The 22555-nt window shown below is 36.0% G+C and overlaps 1 protein-coding gene across 2 annotated transcripts in view; it reads right to left on the minus strand.

The window, feature by feature from the left end:
• The window catches only part of LOC105488018 (protein inhibitor of activated STAT 1), a 141671-nt gene that overhangs the window by 32970 nt on the left and 86146 nt on the right, over positions 1 to 22555 (minus strand). For both annotated transcript variants that reach the window (XM_011751672.2, XM_071101144.1), the window contains exons 3-7: positions 17545 to 17629; positions 17249 to 17296; positions 13700 to 13790; positions 12911 to 13045; positions 5969 to 6074 (exon numbers count right to left, since the gene is read on the minus strand). In XM_011751672.2, the coding sequence (XP_011749974.1) occupies positions 5969 to 6074; positions 12911 to 13045; positions 13700 to 13790; positions 17249 to 17296; positions 17545 to 17629 (465 nt within the window). The remainder of the gene's footprint in view (positions 1 to 5968; positions 6075 to 12910; positions 13046 to 13699; positions 13791 to 17248; positions 17297 to 17544; positions 17630 to 22555) is intronic.

Genomic DNA, 22555 nt, shown 5'->3' on the forward strand with positions numbered 1-22555 from the left:
AGAAATGGATAAATTATAGTATATAAATGAAATACTACTCAGCAATAAAGAACAAACTACATGGATGAACTTCAAAAGCATTACACTAAATGAAAGAAGCCAGAAGCAAAAGGCTACATATTGTAGCACTGCGTTTATCTGACATTCTGGAAAAGACAAAACTACAGAGCAGAAATCACATCAATGGTAAAAGGATGGGATGGAATGCAAAAGACGACAGAAGAACTTTCTGGGGAAAAGGATGTTCTATATTTTGATTGTGGCAGTGGTTCATGATTGTATACATCTGTCAAAGGAATCTTTATTGCCTATAAATTATACTTTAATAAACGTTCTCAAAAAGAAAGACAGAAAATGGAGGGGAAAAGCACTATGCTATATTTAATCATAAGAAAGTATGAAGAAAAAATAAAGTAAAAGTAAAAGCACTTATTACTTGTGAGCAAGGGAATAAAAAAATAAGACATATAATATTTGTTCTGTGGTAATCAGTCAACACGTAGGAAGTTCTCTGGGAGTTAGTTTTCACATTGTTACAGTGATCTGCAGTGGTAACAGTATTTTATTATATGACTATAATAAAGTTACAGCTAGCCACATTTAAAATTAATCTTGTTTTACCCAATAAGTCAATTTGGGGAGTAGAATTAATCTTGTTTGTAATCCCTGTTGTCATGAGCTATAGGAGTCAGTCACTATTCACATGACGCTGTATTTAAATTTAAATAAAAAATTCAGCTCATCAGTTACACTAGCCACATTTTAAGTGCTCAATGGCCACATGTTGCTGGTGGCTACCGTATGGGACAGTGCAGATAGCGAACACTTCCATCATCACAGATTGTTCTATTAGCGCTGTTCTAGGGTTGTTATTATTTCAAGATAATTTCTATCCTTCATTAATATCAGGTTATTTTAATTCAGCCTTTTAAAATTTTAAGGCTGAAAACAATCAAACATATTAAGATCAGTATTTCATTTTATAAGCAAAGAAACAGGCACCGAGATCTGACTTTTTTCTGTAGATGTCTTTTCATCAGTCTACTTCAACAAAAATATGCAGATCTACTATGTATGTGGCACTGTGCTGAGCAATAGGAATTCAACAAAAAAATAAGATTAAATTCCTGCTCCAAAGAACTCATAATCTAGTAGAAGGTAAAGATGCTCAGTGAGATCATCTCTAATGCACTCTGATGGAAGTATGTTTGGGAAGCTAACCAAAAGTCAACTCATCTATTCTGGGGGTTCTGGGATGCTTCCTGGAAAAAAGTGAAACAAAGGATAATAACATTAAGCAGAGGAGGCAGCAGGGGAGTTTTGAGGCATAGAGCACAAAACTAAAGCACTAAAGAAAAAGAGTTCCATATTTTTGGAATGTGAAGTATGAAAAGAAGAGTGAATACAGATGACCCTGGAAAGTAATAAGCAGGTGCCACATCATGGAAAGTTTACGTGTCATGCTAACACAGTTGGAGTTTTTATTCCCTAGGTGTTAAGAAGCCATGAAATGCAAGGGAATGAGGATGGTAACCTTTTAGATCTGTATAAATCACTTACGTGGCTACCAGAGGAGATATATAAAGGAGTCAAAGAGAGGGATGTTTTATCTAAGAATGGTTTTTAAAATAAAAGCAGAATATGAGAGCTTAAACAAGGGCAATGATAGCAGTGATAGACAGAAGGTACATTTGAGAAATATTTAGGGAGTAAGTTTGACAGGAGTTGGTGAGTTCAGTTTTAAATACTTGAATCTGAGGAACCAGTGAAATGTTTAGGTGAAGTTAGTTAGCTATGTAAGTCTGAAACGCAGGGGAGAGGTCTGAGATGAAGACATGTATTTTGGGGTGGGTGTTAGTTTTAAGCCATAAGCGTGTGTAGAAAAGTGCGCCCAGGATAAAACTCCAAGGAACAGCAATATTTAGAATGCTTCCCATTGAAGGCAGATAATTGAGAAGATATGGTCAGAGAAAAAAGGAGAGAATTTCAAGGAGAAAGTGGTTCATATCAAATGCAGCAGAAGTATTCAGGATGAAAACCGAAAAGATACCCTTTAAATTCAGCAATCACATCATCATTTGTGACATCTGAAAGAGCAATTTCAGTGGAATGATAGAGGGTTAAAGACCATAATAAGATGCAGTGAGGAGGTAACAAGAGCAAATGTAGACCACTCTCACAGAAATTAGGATGAGAACAACGGGAGGAACACAGAGCTCTATCCATAGAGGAGCTTGTTTTCCTATTTTTTAAAAGGCAAAAGAGCCTTGATGGCATAGAGTGACAGAAAAAGCCTGCAGACAGGGAGGAACTGAAAACACAGGACAAAGAGCAGATACATGAGGGAGCCAGGTCTCACAATCACTGTTACTGAGCATCTCTACCTGGATGTCTCATCCCATCTCAACCACCACAAGTCTACGAGTGCACTCTGATCTCCCCCCTGCAATCTGACCTTTTCGACAGTTTTCTGTTTCAGTAAATGGCATTACCATGTTACCTGTTGCTTGAGTAAGAAGCCTAGCACTCCTCCTTGACTCCTCACTCTACACACATAGTCAATGCCATTTCAATACTTCTCAAAACTGTCAACTTCCATCCATCACTATCACCTTAGTTCAAGACAATGTCATCTCTTATGTATACTATTAGAAAAAGGTTCTAAACTGGCCTCACTGCATTAGCTTTGCCTTCCTTTGATTCGTCTTCAAAGTGAGAATCAGATTGTCTAAATGTAATCATGTCATTTATTCCTCTGCTTAAAAATCTTTTAATGGTTTTCTATCATCTATCTTCATATTGTCTATGTCAACTTATACTTGTCCAACTCTCTGGTCACCCTCCTTCTTGGCTCTCTTTTCTTTTTTTTTTTTTTAAGACAGAGTCTCTCTCTGTCGCCCAAGGTGGAGTGCAGTGGTGCGATCTCAGCTCACTACAACTTCTGCCTCCCGAGTTCAAGTGATTCTCCTGCCTCAGCCTTCTAAGTAGCTGGGACTACAGGCACATGCCACCATGCCCGGATAATTTTTGTGTGTTTTTAGTAGAGATGGGGTTTTACCATGTTGGTCAGGCTGGTCTTGAACTCCTGACCTCAAGTGATCTACCCACCTCGGCCTCCCAAAGTGCTGGGATTACAGGTGTGAGCCACTGCATCCAGCCCTTTTTGGCTCTCTCTATTCCAGCTGCACTGGCCTTTTCTCCTGACATACTCTGTTCCTATCTTGGAGCTTAACTTCTCCTCATACTTATAATCTTGCCTTAAGTATCACAACACCAGAGAGGACTATGTTCCCCTATTGTACCTCTACAGAGTTCCCTGTCTATCTTCTTCAAGGCACATGTCAAAACTTTAACTCATTAATGACTTGTGCAATTATTTAATGCCTGTCTTTCTTACCAGACTGCAAACTTCTGGGGGATGCAGAGATGGTATGTGTCTTGTTTAATGTTGTATTCTCCTGTGCCTGGAACACAGTAGACTCTTAATACAATTTCTTGAATGAAAAGAATAAATGAATAAAAGATTAACTTGGAGCAGGGAAAGGGACATTTCCTCTTGACACTGAAGGAAATAAAGTGAGGACTGGGCACAAATGTAGATAAGCCAAAAAGTAATTATGGTGGCACTGAGATTAAGGAAGAAATGGGTGGTTTAGGTAATTCACATCTTGTAGCCCCAATTTTCGTGCATTGGCAGAGTGCTGAGGGAGGGGGGCAGTGTTTGAGTAGATTATGGCTAAGGCTTGAAATAACTGCTGAAGGGAGAAGGAAGAGGAGAAAGAAACTTGATTAAGAGTTGGTAAAAGACTGTTTTTGATAGTTGTGAGGGGACAACTCTACACAAAGGTAGAAACTGCAAGACAAAATCCTACTAAATCAAATGAATCAGAGAATGGATTTCTCTGCGAAAAGTCTCAATAACAGCAACTTTATTCTTTCAAGAACATAAGAGTGTCTGGCTTGACTATTAAAACTTTGCTAGAAGAACTTATTTTATTAAGAATGACTTACAAGGAACATATTTGTAAGTAATTTGATTCTTTAAAAACACCTGAGATACCTGACATTTCCTTTTGTCAAGTTATTGTAAACAGAATTTTAATTACATAATTTGTTGGGAAAGTTTGTTTTTTTTTTTTTTTTTTTTTTTTTTTTACAGGCAGCATATAGGTAAAGGTAGATAACCTGCTTTTTAGTAAATTACAACAAATTTCTTACTGGTGGGATCCAAATTAATATTCCACTGGCTTCTCTGGCCAATAAGGTAAGGTATCAATTTCCACAAAAATCTCATCCACTGTACAGGTATTCTCCACATCCATCAGTATATCAGAGTAGAAACAGCTTTTGAATTAAACAGTTTTTGCTGCTTAATGGTAGCTAATAGTGGTTTTTCGGAGAAAATAAAATAATTCAATTCCAGACTCACATTCCCACTCTCCCTCCAGGTGGTGCTATAGCTACAAGTGGAGAAGAGTTAACAGCTTGAGCAAAGACAGTTGGCCCTATCGTTGTTGTTGCTGTTGTTACTATTAAATAACTTTATCTGCCTTATTTCTTGGTATTCCATCTTCCATACAGGCTCACATAATTCTTTGCTTTCTGACGGGCTGAGATTCTGGTATTGTGAGGCAAATATGAAGATTCTCAGTAGAATGACCAGGAATAACTTCAGCAAGATTGTGATAGAAGAGAAGGTATCTTATACTCTCCTTCAAGGCAGATGTCTGTCTTTTCTTTCAGGATCCCCACCATCTTCTTGTCCCTGCCAAATGGTGCCTCCACTCCCGCAGATCCCAAATCAGTGCTGTCCTTCTAGGTCTCCATCATCTGTCAATGCATGCCTACAGAGGCATTAGCCCAAAGTGTGCTCCCATTGATTCAGGATTAGCTGCATTTTTAAAGGACCATTTTAATACAGAAAAATTCTTCAATGAACTATTAAGGGGAACTATTAAGGGTATATTGATATTCAGGGGTAGTGGGATCTTTTACTCTGCCACAGAAATAAGTTACAGAAAGGGATAAAAGCTATGCTACAAAAGGAAAGCTGTTATTATCTTAGTTCCTTCCACCAGAGTGTTCCTAAGTACAAATCTGATAATGGGCTTCATTAATCAGCTCACATCAAAAGTCCTTTCAGGATAGTTATCTAACACCTGCCTATATAAGTTTTGTTCCTAAGTCCCCAGCCCTCATCCCTAAATCCACTCGGCCCCCACCTCTTACAAATAAAAGAATAAATGAAGAACTTAGTTCACCTCTTTGGAAACGCCAAACCCTCTGACCTTAACCCTCAAAAACAGAGGTCAGCATAGCTCCATTTGTAGACCTTGAATCTCAAATTCAACGTATCAAAACAAACCATCTAGTAATTCACACATACGAACTCAGACTCTGAAGAAGCATTAGAAATCACATGGCATAAACTTCTTGTTACAGATGAGGAAGATGAAACTCAGAAGCAGCGTTACTTGTCCACAGTCATATAATTGATTAATGGCAGAACTCATGTCATTATTATTTCTACCACCCCACTGGTTCTCTTCACTTTGTAAATGCAGGGGTGAGGCAATGATACAACTCTGTATATTTTTCCTGGATAAACCTCCAATCTAAAATAACTTTCTTGAAATTTATGCCAAGATGCCCTTCCCATTTCCCAGAATTCCTTAAACATTGATTTTATGAAGTTGTAGAAAAATATTCTTCCATGTTCATGCACTCACTTCACAAAGTTAATTTTAAGATTAGTAAAATATAGATTATAAAATATAGTTCATGACAAAGATATCAGAACTACTCTAAGGTCTTGTTTTACAAGCCAGAAGGTTCTCAGTGTTTTTAATCCTCTACAACAGGTTCCAGTGAAAAAACAAATTCTAAAATTTCTTGAGTTGAGAAAATACTACTCTAACCTTTGACAAAATAGTTAGCTGAATAAGTGAAATAAGTTTATCATACGTACTTAAAGCTCTAGAATGATCCGGATTCCTTATTCCCTTTGCTCGTAACCTCTGAAGAAGAACTGTTGAGGACAACTGTTTTACAAGATATACTGCCATGGAATAGTTCTGGAAAAAAAAAAAGATGTAGAAAACAAACAACATATGTAAGTAAACAGTACATCTATTTTAATCTCACCATGATAGGAAAAGAAAACTAACACTTCTTAAAACACCTGTGTGTCCAGCACTGTCTTAGGCGTTTTCATGAACAGTAATTCATTTAATCCTGATCAAAAAGCTGTTGAGATGATCATAAACCTGGTTTTACGGATGAGGAAACTGAAGTATATAGAAGTAAAAGAACTTGCCCTAATTTTGCAATTTTCAAGTAACAAACCTAGAATTTAAACCCAGGTCTGTCCTGGATTTAATATTACCTATACTTGAAGCTAATGAATTTAAGGCACTTACATGAAAGAGTACTGTTAAGACTAAGTATAAGCCAAAGACAATAAGATGTCAAAGTTATAAACCATATTTAGTAGGTAACAGATATATCTAAAATAGTATCTATTTTTTAAAAAAAATTAAATGAGATGGACTTCCTAATTTATACCTTTTAACCTTTCTCTATGCCTTCAACTAGCTCTTGAAAAGATTATACTTGGGCCATTATCACAACAAGCAGAGGGAATAGTAAAGAAGGTTTTCAAAGAGAAGCTGCTGGTTTGGCAAATGAACAGATGAATATCCATTACCAGCAGAGGGACTACCCAGAGATGACAGAGGGAGAAGGGGACAAAAAAATATAAAAATAAAAAAAAAACCCAAACCAAAGAAACAGCTAACCAACAAGTTAAGGCTATGTGAAGGGTACATGGTTGGATAAGAGAAAGAAAAGATGGCTGAGGTTCATGAAGGGTAGGAAGGAGATCTAAATGAGAAGGATCACTTTCTATTTGGTGCTGGGATCAAGAGGAAGATCAAGAGACTTGACAAGAAGTAAAAGGAAAATAATTGCTGCCATCTTATATTTTATAGCTACACACACTTTTCAAAGCATTCTTAACATACACTGCCAACTTCATTTAAACTTTGCAGAAGGCCTATTAAGATATAGGTAGGATAGGTGACTTTTTCTAAGTGAAGGGCTGATGAAACTGAGGCACAAAAAGATTATGCAATCTGCTCATGATTAGGCAACTGCTTGATGACAGAGCAGACACTAGAAACCAAGGGGAAAGGGCGGGAATATTAAGACAAGGAACTTAATGCACTCTCCTCTTTTGACAGAAAATATCTTACAATACTCTCTGAAAGGTCATATTTTTATTTAAAGTTCAGAAAGCTATCTGTGTTCACATGCTACGCATTTTCTGAGAGGCAGGAAAAAGAAGTGTCAAAAAAGCTAATTTACTTTCATTAATAAATTTCACATTAATGAGGAACAAGTAACATGAAACATGAAAACTTTCCCAGCCAGGAGCAGTGACTCACACCTGTAATCCCAGCACTTTGGGAGGCCAAGGCAGGCGGATCACGAGGTCAAGAGATCAGGACCATTCCGACTAACGTGGTAAAACCTCGTCTCTACTAAAAATACAAAAAACTAGCCAGGTGTGGTGGCATGCGCCTGTAGTCCCAGCTACTTGGGAGGCTAAGGCAGGAGAATGGCATGAACCTGGGAGGCGGAGCTTGCAGTGAGTCAAGATGGTGCCACTGCACTCCAGCCTGGGTGACAGAGCAAGACTCTATCTACCAAAACAAAAAAAACTTTCCTAAGTTTTAGAGCATACAACATACTAATCTGATATAGCATTGACAAGCTTTATTATTTATTTATTTATTTATTTATTTAACTTGAGACAGAGTCTTGCTCTGTCACCCAGGCTGGAGTGCACTGGCGCAAACTTGGCTCCCTGCAACCTCCACCTCCTGGGTTCAAATGATTCTCCTGCCTCAGCCTCCCAAGTAGCTGGGACTCCAAGTGTGCACCACCATACCTGGCTAATTTTTGTGGGTTTTTTTTTAGTAGAGACGGAGTTTCACCATGTTGGCTAGGCTGGTCTTGAACGCCTGACCTCAAGTGATCCACATGCCTCAGCCTCCCAAAGTGCTGGGATTACAGGCGTAAGTCACTGGGTCCAACTGAAAAGCTTCTTTTAGAAAAAACTCTTATTCACCATTATTATTTACTTGCTTAATGCTTCAAGCATGATAGAAACTGGAGAAATGTTAATTAACAATGTGAAACTATGTATTGACAACTTGAATCTTCAGAACTTGGAATTACCCTTAGGCTTTATATAAACACTTAAGAAGAGATCAAGCAGAAACCGCAACAAGTTCAGTGAAAAGGTATGTTCACTCTAGTTGAAACATGTAACCAAATAGAAAAAAAAAGCAGCAAAAAGAATGTGGTACTAACAAATGCCACTTGTACCGGTAATATAAAATGAAAATTTTACATCATATGAATGAGTGAACTTCAGCTGCAAAAAAACCCACCAAAGCTTAATAGTGACAGAGATTCTTTTCTAGGTAGACAGTATTTTATTGTTCCTGCTAATCCTTCAAATACTAATTCCAACTACTGATATATATTATATTGTATTGTATTATACTGATGTTTTTGTCTATTGCTTTTTCAAAAGTCTTAAAAATTATTTGTGAAGTTCATGAAATGCTTTCTCTATAATTGAAATATACTCTATTCATTATGTGCCCCTTACACTGGTACAAGTTGAGTATCCCTGATCTGAAATGGTTGGGACTGTAAGTATTTTGGATTCTGAATTTTTTTTTTCTTCCAGATTTTAGAATATCTGCATTATCCTTACCAGTTCAGCATCCCTAATCTGAAAATCTGAAGTCTGAAATGCTCAAACAAGTATCTCCTTTGAGTATCCTGTTTTGAATTTTAGAGTATCTTGATTTCAGACTTTCAGATTAGGGATACTAAACCTAAATCTAAATAATTTCTCTACAAATAATGAGAGTTTAACAAATGCTAGAAGCAGTGATTACACTGAGGTAGAGGAAGAAGTTACAATGTAACTCACTTATTTCTTTCAGGCACTATACTAGCTCTCCTATTTATTTCATTTGAAAAGACATAGTTGCAACATTTCTCACTGGCAACCAACTATACAAAGGTATCTGCAAAATAGTAAGATACTCTACAGGAACTATTCAGAATATCTTCACAAGCTGAATTAAAACAGTAATCTAAAAACAATCTATTAAGTTGTTTTCTGGGCTTTGGAAAATAATGTTGATTTAGTGTTTTACTTCCCCAGAAAAATATCTTCAAATCTTTGTAGTTTGGAAGCCTTCCTATGGAAGAGTATTTCCCCCTCTCCTCTAGTGCTATTTATCAGCAGCCATATTCCCCTCCTCTCCTACAGTTTGACTTCTTTCCTATTTCACCAAAAACACTCCCCTTCTCCCTTAGTGAACTATTCTTTTCATACACAAAAACAAAACTTTCCTCAAAAAGCGGTAAAAAGGGAACTCCAAGGTACACTAGAAATAAAATATTTAAAATATTTTAAAAACCTAATGGTGACACATGAGTTAAAGGAAAAAAATATAACCCTGAGAGATGTCAAAAAGAATTTTGATATAATTCAAAATCCCATTTCTAACAAAAATATCCAGTAAAAGAGAAATATAGAAATACATCATTGATATAATAAAGTTCTATCAAAATTAATAGCAACATCATAATAATGTTTTAACAGTAGCAGTATTCTCATTAACATAAGGAGCAAGTCAAATATGTCCACTAGTGCCTGCATTGTTTAACACTGTTTACAAATTTCTAGGTAGTAGAACAAGAAATAAATGACAGAAGTATTAAGGTAATATAATTTGTATGACATACCTCAAACTCAAAACTGCTAATGTAGAAATACCAATAAATCATCTAAAAAGCCAACAGAACTGATATATGAATTTAGCTATGAAATATTAAAAATAACTAGTTTTAAGTAAACCAACAATAAATAAATTCTTTGAAAATACAACAGAAAAAAGATCTCTTTTTATAATAGCAGTAATAATAACAACCAACATAGGAATTAGCAAAAAATATGCAGGAATTGTAGGAAACCTATTAAATTGCTGAGGAACATAAAAGAGGATTTGAAAATACAGTTCCTAGAATGGTTATATTAAACATTGTAAATAAATTCTCCCTAACTTAAACTATAACTTTAAAGAAATCTCATCCAAATTCTCAGAAAGACGTGCAAGTGGGGTACAGGAGGGAGGGGAAAAATGCGATAAAGTAATTCTACTTTATCTGGAAGAATGAATGTAAAAAAAAAAAGTAATGCAGGAGAATCAATGTCAGCCCTGCCAGTGTGGTTCCAATAACCATCAATGTGCAGATGACTCACACATTTTTTCCCTCTATCCCAAATGTATCCTTTAAGCCTATCTGCCCCACTGCCTATTCAGGATGTCTCACAGGCATTTCAAACTCAAAAGTTTCATAAGTAAATTCATTATTTTCTCCATCTCGTCCTCCAATGCCAATGCCCATTCTTCAAAGCAAAACAAAACAAAACACACCCACACTCAGTCCTTTTCCAGTGTTTCCTCTATCTCAGCAGTAGTATCATTTGCCTAGCTACCCACCAAGAAACCAAGGACTCATCAGTGACATCTCCCTTTCTCTTAGCCCTCAACTTTCAATTCATCACTTAATCCTGCAGATGCCCCTACTTACCTCCATTTCTACTGCCACCACTCTAGACAAAGATACTATTTCACTAATACTTTCACAAGAGCTGGCTCCTAAGAGATGTCCTTCTGCACGATTCTGGCCTCCATTTAAACTATTTACTACTCCAAAGAGTGATCTTTTCTAAAAAGAAATACAGCACTATAAACTTTCTGCTTAAAAAGAGAAAATCCTGGCCAGGTGCAGTGGCTCGTGCCTGTAATCCCAGCACTTTGGGAGGCCACGGCAGGTGGATCATAAGGTCAGGAGCTCAAGACCAGCCTGGCTAAGATGGTGAAGCCCCGTCTCTACTAAAAATACAAAAATTAGCTGGGTGCAATGGCAGGCGCCTGTAATCCCAGCTACTTGGGAGGCTGTGGCAGGAGAATCGCTTGAAACTAGGGGACGGAGGCTGCAATGAGCTGAGATCACGCCACTGTACCCCAGCCTGGGCAACAGAGTGAGACTCTGTCTCCAAAAAAAAAAAGAAAAAAAGAAAAAGAAAATCCTTAACTTTAACATTACCTACAATGCCCTAATGGTTTAGTCCTATCTTACCCCTCTAGCCACATGTCATATACCGCTCTTCCCCATTCTCTGCACTCTAGTCAGTGAATCCCTCTCAGCTTCTTGTAAAAACCAGGCTGACTCCTACCACTGGGCTGTTGTGTGGGTAGTTTCCTCTGAACCTTTCACCTGATTCCTACTCTTCTCTTAGCTCTTGGCTCAGCCACTACTTCCTCAGGGAAGCCCTCCCTGACTGCTCTCTCTCATTCAAAGTGCCCTTTGACACACTGTAAAATCACCATGTGCCTCTCTATTATAGTACTTGTAAGTAGGTTCACATTCTTTGTGTGTGTCCACCAGGCCCCTAGATCACAGGCCTCATGAAAATGAGCTTTTTTCCCTCCCTATGGTACTGCCAGTTTTGAGTATAGTATATGGCACATGGTAAGCATTCAATAAATTTCAAATGAACTGGTGGATACCTATGAGTTCATACCATGAAAACTGTCCCAAAAAAGAATGCTAGACTAAGAACCAATATAGAAAAAGGTCAGAAACATACTCAGGATATGTAAAAATCAAATATGCAACCATGGTGGCATCAGAATCAACATTTATTTGGTTAACGGCGTTAGAATCGGCTATTTAAAAAGTGAAAGAAAGCAATTTTTACCTTGCACCACACATATATTTAATATGAACTAAATATTTAAAGGCAAAATATGAAACCTTAAGTCTAGAAGAAAACAAACAAATAATTCCATAGATTGGGAAGGACAGATAGGCAAAGCATGGTGGAGATGAGAAAAGACTATATAAAGGAAATAACTGGTTAAGATTTGGCTACACAAAAGCTTTGTGTAGCCAATATTAAATAATATTAATAATATTCTGCATATTAAATAACAAGATAAAAATAAAAGGCAAACAAACTGGAAACAAATATTTGTAACATGAAACAGAATTAAGTTTTACTATATGAAGATCTCATAATCAATAACAAAAACAGCAACAGAGAAATAGACATGGATACAGTTTTAAAATGTAAATAATCACAAATATAAAACATATTCAATCTCAGTAATAATGAAAAAAGTACTAATTAAAACACAGTGGTGGCATTATTTACCTAACAGAATTGGTAAAAATTTCAAAGAATAGTGTTAACGAGCACGCAAATAAACACTGAAAGTCAGAGAATAAATTTGTACAACATCTTTGGAAAAGGTAATCTGTCAATGTACACAAAATTTCTTAAAATTCTGTATGCTCTTTGACTCAGCAATCCCACTTCTGAGAATTTACCCTAATGAAATTATGATATATGTATGCAAAGTTATAGCTACTAAGATGGTCTTCAAAATGTTCTCTGACATACCAATGAATCAATCAATAAATCAAGTAACATGCTCAATAGTAGGGAACAGGCAAATTTATGGCATATTCATATTGGAATATGATATCATCACTTAAAATAATGCAGAAGAACATGTAATGATACAGGAGGACATTTATGATCAATTGTTGAGTAAAAGGGCCAGGTTATAAAATACTGGATACTTCATAATCCCATTTTTCAAATGGAAACCTGTTGAAAATTCATTGTGAGACAAAAATAAATCCTTTTGCAGCTCATTTTACATAATTTACATATAAATTCAGGTAGGCATGGTGATTAACCCCTCCTTATAATACAAAAATCTGGTAGAAACAAAAATTTCCTTACTCTTCCAATTTCTGCAGTCCAAGAAACAACAATGGTGTTTGGTACTGTTGTGGACAGTCGGACAAGTGAGGTGATATTAATTGGTCGGCTGGGTCGCTTTGGTTCCACGCCATTTTTTGTAGGTGGAAGGTAACCCTAAAAATGAAATATAATTTATTTATACTTATTATTTCCACAATCATTTTGACTTCCATTCCTTAAGAAAAAAACCCTTACAAACTACATACTAGAAAATACGAATGTTTTCATTAAAAAGCACAGAAGCAAACATTTACAAGTTTCTTGTGTTATTATTTTTCCAAACAACCTTATATTCTCCTTGTAGTAAACCTGAGAAAAATATTAGTATGAAAATTCAAAGTCTCTTAAATTTAAAAATCAGGACAAATTCATAACAAGCTTAGACAGGTATATGAGGAGTATTTCAAGGGCACCAGAAACAGTCCTCACCCCTACTTCCTGTTTAAGACAGCATTCTTCAAATCTCCTTTCTACCACAGGCTTATAGACTCACATGAACACAGCTGAGACTCTGTTGAAAAAACTTCTCCCCAAAATCCAGTACAATACTAAAGCTACCACACTCAACTTCAAATCCTATGACCCCAAAGCTAATGTTACTGCTGCTAACTGTACATAGTTGGTACAAGTGTTTCACCCAGTCACAGGAATATATATCCAAAATAAAAATGTTTTCTTAAGGAAAAACTATGACTTAACAACAGCTGTGATGACTTATTTGATAGCTATGTTGGCAATGAATTTTAAAAAATAGTTTTTAGGACTTACTGGAAGGCTGCAAGGTTTTGTATTCACTTTCACACAAAGATTGGGTGGGAAGTGATCTTCTTGTGGACAACTGGTTTCTGATAAACAAAACCTAAACAATAAAGGACAAGTTTAATTTCCTTTATTAAAGGATGACTTCGTTAGTATTATTGTTCAGTAGATAAATTTAAAAGATGGTAAATTTAAAAACAACCAAAAGGGAAAACTATAAAAACTGGACTTTTCACCCAATTAATAAGTATATGTAAATAGGCTTAAAATAAATAATTCTGTCAATGTAAAGTTGTGATAATCATGACTATCACCCTGTAGTTGTCTTCGTGATATTGGTTAACCAATTATTTGATTGGGTAACCAATTATTTGGTTAAGCATGTTCTGAGAAGCACTAGCTTTTTCAGCAATTAACAGGTGTCAAAAAGAAAAAAAGAAAGGCTCGTTAGTTAAATAAAATTAAGAAATTCTGAATCAAAACAATTAAATTAAGTTTCCTTAATACAGAACTTTTCGGAGCTTTAATAGGCTAATAAGCATTATAAATCTCTAAGAGGAAGACCTAGCACCTGTATGCAGGATTTTCTAAATTTATTTGCCTATGAAACACTTTCTTGGTTCTTAGCAGAAAATACTGAGAATGCTTTTAAGTCCATCCCCAGGATCAGTAAACCAAAGTACTACTTATTTTTTGAGAACTGAAGACACTGAATATTATTTGTGTTACATCCACATGAATTTAGAATACTATTTTAGAAACTTATAAAAATATTTCTAAATTAAATGCACAGTCTTTTGGAAAAATCAAGGATAGATACATAATTCGTAAATTCTCAGTCTATTCACTTTTATTATTATTTTGCTATTTAAGGCATTTATTCTTTATTAGTTCCTATTCTCAATATACATCTAAGGCTCACTGCACTGTTACAGAACGCTCATAGCACCCCTGAGTTACACAGTATGGAGAACCCTATCTCTAAATTCTGTGAAATATTCCTCATGTGCAAACAACTCCTCTCAACACCTGTGGTATGGGGTTCTTAACCTGCTGGCCATGAAATCTGAGTATGGGGATAATGCACAAAATAAAACAATTTTATATGTAAACTTTTACGAGTACATATACATATTCATTTTTACAGGGAAACCATCCACAGCTTCTATCAAATTTTCAAAGGGATCAGGGATCCATAAAAAAGTTAAGATTCACTGATCTACAAAGATTTTCTAGAAATATACTTAGCAAACAGATGTCAAAGCTCACAGGACCACTCCTAACCCCAGCAGAACCTTCCATTACAGGCTAATTCTTTATGCTGCAACAGTTAAGAGGATGTCACAGTTTTAAAATAATTATTCCAATGCACATAAATCAATTTAAAACATGGACCCTGGCTGCCTGAACCCTTTCCTACAGGAAAAGAGTAATTTAAATGACAAGTCAGTGTCTATTCAACTAATCTAAATCACCCTAATGAACTGAAGAGAAAAAAGAAAAAAAAGGAGTAGCAGAAAGTTTCTGTGAAGTGGTTCATGGGGCAGAGAGAGGGAGTGGAGCAGGGTGGCGCAACAGAAATGAAAACAGACTAGGTGTCTAATAGAGAAAACTTGGATCTTAATTCTCAACTAATTATTTTCATGCTTTAGATAAACACTTATAATTAGGATAGCAGATAGGCATACACTCCTAACTTAAATAATATACTATGGTTGCAGACCTAGCAATGTGGGGCAGGGAGAGAAATGATCTATTTTATTAAAACACAAAGAACCACCTAACAACGACCAAATATAACACAACATGGTTCTTTTTTTTTTTCCCCCCCCCAAGTCCTGGAGATAAATTTCAATTAAAATAGCAGTCATGGATTCCCTTGGAATCTGAATTATAATAGCTGATATATCTAGACAACCTTACTTCAAAATGTGGACCACACCTGTTGCTGCTTTAAAGAATGTATGTATATTAATACAAAATACTCTTAGTAACTAGATCTTTTATTCTAAAGCTATGGTTTTTAAACTCTGTTTTAGTCTTGGGACTCTGTCTTCAAGTGAAAACTAACCCAGAGTCAAACATGCAAAACAGATAAAAGAGATAAAAGAAGCCCCACTTTGGTTCAGACTGTGTATGTGTTTAGAAGAGAAGAGGAGGGAGAAGGGGAGGATGGCAGAAGAGTATGAGGCCCTAAGGGTGGCTCCATGCAACAAGTTTGAAAACCACTGATTAAAAGAATAATGTCAAGTATCAGTACAAGCAAAATGTCAACTGTTGAGGCAGGAAGTAGACTACAGCAATACATAATTAACTATGGAGACATCTTATTTTTGTCCTTTAATTTATTCAGTCATTATCACAATCTGGCCGAAACAAAATATTCCTTTTATACAGAATCATCTTCGGCAGTGCCTTCCAAAACTGAAACTTAGATTATCACTAGTCTACTGCGGTAAGGTCCTGTCACACTGTTTTATGGTATAAAAGCTATTAAGCATAGTCATATCCTTTTTAGAATCTTCAACTCAACTTTCGACTTCAACTCTGCTTTCTCACTGTTTTTACCTTATTATTTCAAAGTTTAGATTAGAGGTTTTCACAGGATTCCATAAAGTGCCAAACAGGTGTTTTAGATTAATTCCTTTTTTAGCCTCCTAGTGTATTTGCAATTTGTATGTACAACTTAGTATCTGATTATTGAGACAAGGCTATCTGTTTGATTTATCCTCCCAACAATTATAGGGAAAACAGCTTACTGAGGAAAACAACTGTTTTACATTTTCTCTTCCATCCCTATTGCAACACTGTGGACATTTAGGGTGGGAAATTGAATAATAAAAGCATAATATGATGGTTTATATAAGCACGGTTTATACAAGGGAGATATATATATATGTATATAAAAGGGAGATATATAAGGGAGAGAAATAATACAAAAGATTTCTTAGATATTCTAAAATAAAAGAATGGGCTAAGAAAACAAACTGAATAAGGGGTTGTGAACCCATGTTGGAAAATTTCCCATTAGTCTTTGAAAATTTTCAAGAGATGTCTCAAATGGATCCTAAATTAGAGCACATTTAAATTATTAAAAATATAGAACAAAACAAATTAGAGTATTTTGGTGTTTGTTAGTCCATGAGATACTGTAGACTTAAGTACTAATTCCTCACGCACAGTACTTTGCCTCTTATGGAGATAAGGCCCATGCTTTCATAAAACTTGATATGATATTGTAAGATATCATTAGCAGGAGCTTCTCAACCAACTGAGGGCAAATATGGCTAGATATATAGAACATGACTTCCTATATTAAAATCTAAATTGGGGGGTGGGCAGGTGGGAGAAAAAATCTAAACTGGATGAAAATTAGAATATCTCGTAACAGGAGAATGTTTTCCCTCACCCAAATATCTAAACCTAATTCTTTCAATACACTTACTGAAAAATCAGGTAGATTTCCTCTTATTCCTTAAAAATTTTTTTCCATCTCCCCTTCCTGATAAGGAATATTATCTTTTAAACTTTGAATATATCCTATAGTCAGCACTATACCTTAACTGGACCTGTACTGTGAAGTCACATTTGGTCCCAGAAATGTCCCTAGAAGAGACAGAATAGGAATTACAATTACTTTTAAAGTATTTGCATGAAAGTTCATTCAAAGACATTGTTACTCTAGTAAAGTTTTTCAAATTACCATAACTGTTCTTAATTAACACACTATATTTGCATTACTAATATTTGCAACACACAAATACTAACTCACCAATCACTGTTTTTTAAAATCATTTATTCTAGTCTACTGGATTCAAAGGTCAAACTGCAAGTTACACTTGCTGACAACTTACATGGAACTACTGATTTGCTGCACTTGCTGTGGTGTCAAGGCAAACGCAAAACAGGTTTCTCGAAAGCGCTGACTGTTGTCTGATGCTAAAGAAGACAAGAATTATACTTTCAATTACCTTTAAATTTGCCAGTAAAGACAAAAGCAAAAAACAAAAACAAAAACAAAAACAAAAAAAAACCACACACTCACATGTCTTTAATTAACTGGTATATATTCTAGAGTTTAGATAACAAGGCAATTAAAGCACTGAAAAATAAGAAATACACTAATTGTAACATAACAGAAATAGAAACAAAAATGGCTAATTCCAGAATAACATATCAGGATTCAAATTCAGACAATACATAATCAAAGAAAGACTAATGAAAATCTTTCTAATCATATAAACATTTGCATCTAAAGAGCACACTTGTATAAAAACATACGAATTTTATTTAAAATAGAATGATATAAACCCATTTAAAGAGACACGGTTTCTGGAAGAAGAAACAAACATACCCACCTTGAGAGCTGCACAGGTGAGGTAACATTTGGTTTATAAAGTAAATTAAGAATTTTATCATCTCCTGTTTAACTCCACCATGCAAGTTTTATACAATAAATATCACGTACAGTTTTTCTCCTAATCTTACATGAGTTCAAAATTTGCTTATTGTCACTAACTCAAAGAAGGAAAAGAGATGTAAAAGAAGAGAAGTAGGCCGGTTGCGGTGGCTCATGCCTGTAATCCCTGCACTTTGGGAGGCCGAGGCGGGCGGATCACGAGGTCAGGAGATCGAGACTATCCTGGCTAACACGGTGAAACCCCGTCTCTACTAAAATACAAAAAATTAGCCAGGCGCGGTGGCAGGTGCCTGTAGTCCCAGCTACTCGGGAGGCTGAGGCAGGAGAATGGCGTGAACCCAGGAGGCGGAGCTTGCAGCAAGCAGAGATCCGGCCACTGCACTCCAGCCTGGGCGACAGAGCGAGACTCCGCCTCAAAAAAAAAAAAAAAACAAAACAAAAAAGAAGAGAATTAAGTAAGAAAGGAAGGAAGGGAGGGAGGGGAAGAGATGTGGGAAGAAAGACAAACACATGCAAGCAGGTAGGTAAGCACAGTCAGACTAGAGCAGGGGTTTCTGAAGTATGCTGTTATGAGCCACAATAGTTTCATTAGACTTTTTGTTTGTTTGTTTTTTTAAGAGACAGGGTCTTGCTCTGTTGCCCAGGCTGGAGTACAGTGGCACCATCATAGCACAAACTCAAACCCCTGGGCTCAAAGTGACCCTCCTGCCTCAACCTTCTCAGTAGGTAGAACTACATGCATGCATCACCACATCCCTTGGCTTTTAGTACATGTTAGATACATTTTTTAAAAACATGGTTAATATCCTTCTTGCTCACTAATGAGTCCTCAGTGCTTGGCACAAGGAAGCACTGAATACTATTTATTTGTTGAATGAGTAAAGGAATACAAAAATTTAAGAAATAGCAGATTAAACTATTTATACTACTTTTCCAGGGTAATTTTCTAGAACAAAATGATCACTAGGAGTTATTATTAAGAAACTCCCAGCCTCCGGGGCACTTAAGTCCTGTGCTGAATAAGCAGCTGAAGTTGGTTGTTTCAATCTCTTGCTTAAAATGAGTTTGATCATACTTGCAAGAAACATTTCCTTTGCAACTACCAACCAAATTGCAGTATGTCATGTCAAAAAGTCGATACCAAACGTATCATTAAGAGAAAGAAATAGAAAAGAGCACTGTTGATCTAGAATTCCATCTCAACATTAACAGTATCTTTCTTTTTTTTTTTTTTAATTTATTTATTATTATTATACTTTAAGTTGTAGGGTACATGTGCATAACGTGCAGGTTTGTTACATATGTATACTTGTGCCATGTTGGTGTGCTGCACCCATCAACTCATCATTTACATCAGGTATAACTCCCAATGCAATCCCTCCCCCCTCCCCCCTCCCCATGATAGGCCCCTGTGTGTGATGTTCCCCTTCCTGAGTCCAAGTGATCTTACTGTTCAGTTCCCACCTATGAGTGAGAACATGCGGTGTTTGGTTTTCTGTTCTTGTGATAGTTTGCTAAGAATGATGGTTTCCAGCTGCATCCATGTCCCTACAAAGGACGCAAACTCATCCTTTTTGATGGCTGCATAGTATTCCATGGTGTATATGTGCCACATTTTCTTAATCCAATCTGTCACTGATGGACATTTGGGTTGATTCCAAGTCTTTGCTATTGTGAATAGTGCTGCAATAAACATACGTGTGCATGTGTCTTTATAGCAGCATAATTTATAATCCTTTGGGTATATACCCAGTAATGGGATGGCTGGGTCATATGGTACATCTAGTTCTAGATCCTTGAGGAATCGCCATACTGTTTTCCATAATGGTTGAACTAGTTTACAATCCCACCAACAGTGTAAAAGTGTTCCTATTTCTCCACATCCTCTCCAGCACCTGTTGTTTCCTGACTTTTTAATGATCGCCATTCTAACTGGTGTGAGATGGTATCTCATTGTGGTTTTGATTTGCATTTCTCTGATGGCCAGTGATGATGAGCATTTTTTCATGTGTCTGTTGGCTGTATGAATGTCCCCATCAAGTTACCAATGAGTTTCTTCACAGAATTGGAAAAAACTGCTTTAAAGTTCATATGGAACCAAAAAAGAGCCCGCATCTCCAAGACAATCCTAAGTCAAAAGAACAAAGCTGGAGGCATCACGCTACCTGACTTCAAACTATACTACAAGGCTACAGTAACCAAAACAGCATGGTACTGGTACCAAAACAGAGATATAGACCAATGGAATAGAACAGAGTCCTCAGAAATAATACCACACATCTACAGCCATCTGATCTTTGACAAACCTGAGAGAAACAAGAAATGGGGAAAGGATTCCCTATTTAATAAATGGTGCTGGGAAAATTGGCTAGCCATAAGTAGAAAGCTGAAACTGGATCCTTTCCTTACTCCTTATACGAAAATTAATTCAAGATGGATTAGAGACTTAAATGTTAGACCTAATACCATAAAAATCCTAGAGGAAAACCTAGGTAGTATCATTCAGGACATAGGCATGGGCAAAGACTTCATGTCTAAAACACCAAAAGCAACGGCAGCAAAAGCCAAAATTGACAAATGGGATCTCATTAAATTAAAGAGCTTCTGCACAGCAAAAGAAACTACCATCAGAGTGAACAGGCAACCTACAGAATGGGAGAAAATTTTTGCAATCTACTCATCTGACAAAGGGCTAATATCCAGAACCTACAAAGAACTCAAACAAATTTACAAGAAAAAAACAACCCCATCAAAAAGTGGGCAAAGGATATGAACAGACATTTCTCAAAACAGTATCTTTCAAAGGCCAGATTTGCTTTCTGCTTTATGTGTTCTGGGATGACTTTTTCTTAAAGAATCTATCACCAAGGAGCAGTCACTAACAGAAAAAGTTGTCTTAATTGTGAAGCATCAACCTGGCAATGCCAATAACTAAGGCCCAGAATGTAGAAAAACAGCTAACATTTTCCTCTGTCAGGTAATGCAAGTAACTAACTTCTTTGCTTCTTAGAGAATATATCTCTATCAAGATTTTAGTCCAGTAGACTTAGCCTAATTTAAATCTTTGGCTCTATTTTTAAAAAGTGCTAAAATAATTTCTCAAGTCCAAAAATTCATATTACTCTCTAGGCAAAATTTCAGATGCATTTTAGAATATATGACTACAGTAAGTTTTGGATATATATAGGTTTAGAAAGAGAAGATATAACTAAAATAATGAGGCTATTTCTTATGTCACAAATAAAAATCAGGTTTCTTACTTAATAATAGCCCCTACTTCCATCTCCTTTTATATATACATTGTAACACTCATGGGGTTGCTACTATTTATCTAGAAGAGCACCTTTCACACTTTGTAGTTTTTGGGCTTAATTGCTGTTACAAACGATAGTGAAGTCTTTATAGTTCTGGTTTTAGAAAAAACTATCTAAAAACCTTTCTGAAAGTGAAGTAAGCTACCATTAGCCCTTTCAGAAAGATTCTGGACAAATTACAGAATCTTCATACTGAAAGGACTCTTACGAAATCATCCAAAACAATGACCTTCAATGTTGGGGGTATACAGTTCCATGGGTAAAAAAGACAATCCATAGGGATACATAAAAAAGTATCTATCTGCAAAACAGAAGTTTTATAAAGATGAGATTTTACATAAAACCTAAAATCTAATTTATAAAAAAACTAAAATGTTATATAAAATCTTAATCTTTCTAAACTCTTATTTTTCCTATAATTGAAAAAATTAACTGACAACAATTATACATATTAATGGGGTTCGCAGTGATGTTTTGATACATACAGTATATAGTGATCAGATCAAGGGAATTAGCATATACATCATCCCAAATGTTTATCATTTCTTTGTACTGGGAATGTCCTATATGTTTTATAACATATGAGTACAGTAGTTGATGTATAAGCTATATATATAGTATGTACAAGTACTTTGCTAAGAGTATGATCAAGGAAGTTTGCAGATCGTTGATCTAGAGTTCAACCTTCCTTTCAACCTTTCCATTCATTCTCTGTTTGAACCCTTTTAGACATGTGGGAGATGTGGCCTTTACTTTGTCAGGCAGAAGATGACTGGTGATGAACAGTTTAATTGTAAAAATGCTTGCAGCCCAATAGAGAATAGTAGAATATTGTAGAAAGGGACAAGATTACACAGACCTGGATTCCAAACCGGTTTTGCCACTTATGTGTCATGTGACCTTGGGTATTCATTCACTCTGAGTTTTTCTTCCAATATTTAAACACGGAAACATACACACTCTGATAGGATTATTTTGAAGAATGTAAATGAAGTAACATATTGAAAACAACCAATAATTTCTTTTTCTTCTCACTTTTCTTCTTACCACTATACTGAATCAAAATATATGAGGCTGTAACTTCCACCCACTGATGCCACACAGCACCGAACTAATCTCACTATCCAGTGA

This window comes from Macaca nemestrina, chromosome 7 (genome assembly GCF_043159975.1).
Source record: "Macaca nemestrina isolate mMacNem1 chromosome 7, mMacNem.hap1, whole genome shotgun sequence".
Taxonomy (NCBI): domain Eukaryota; kingdom Metazoa; phylum Chordata; class Mammalia; order Primates; family Cercopithecidae; genus Macaca; species Macaca nemestrina.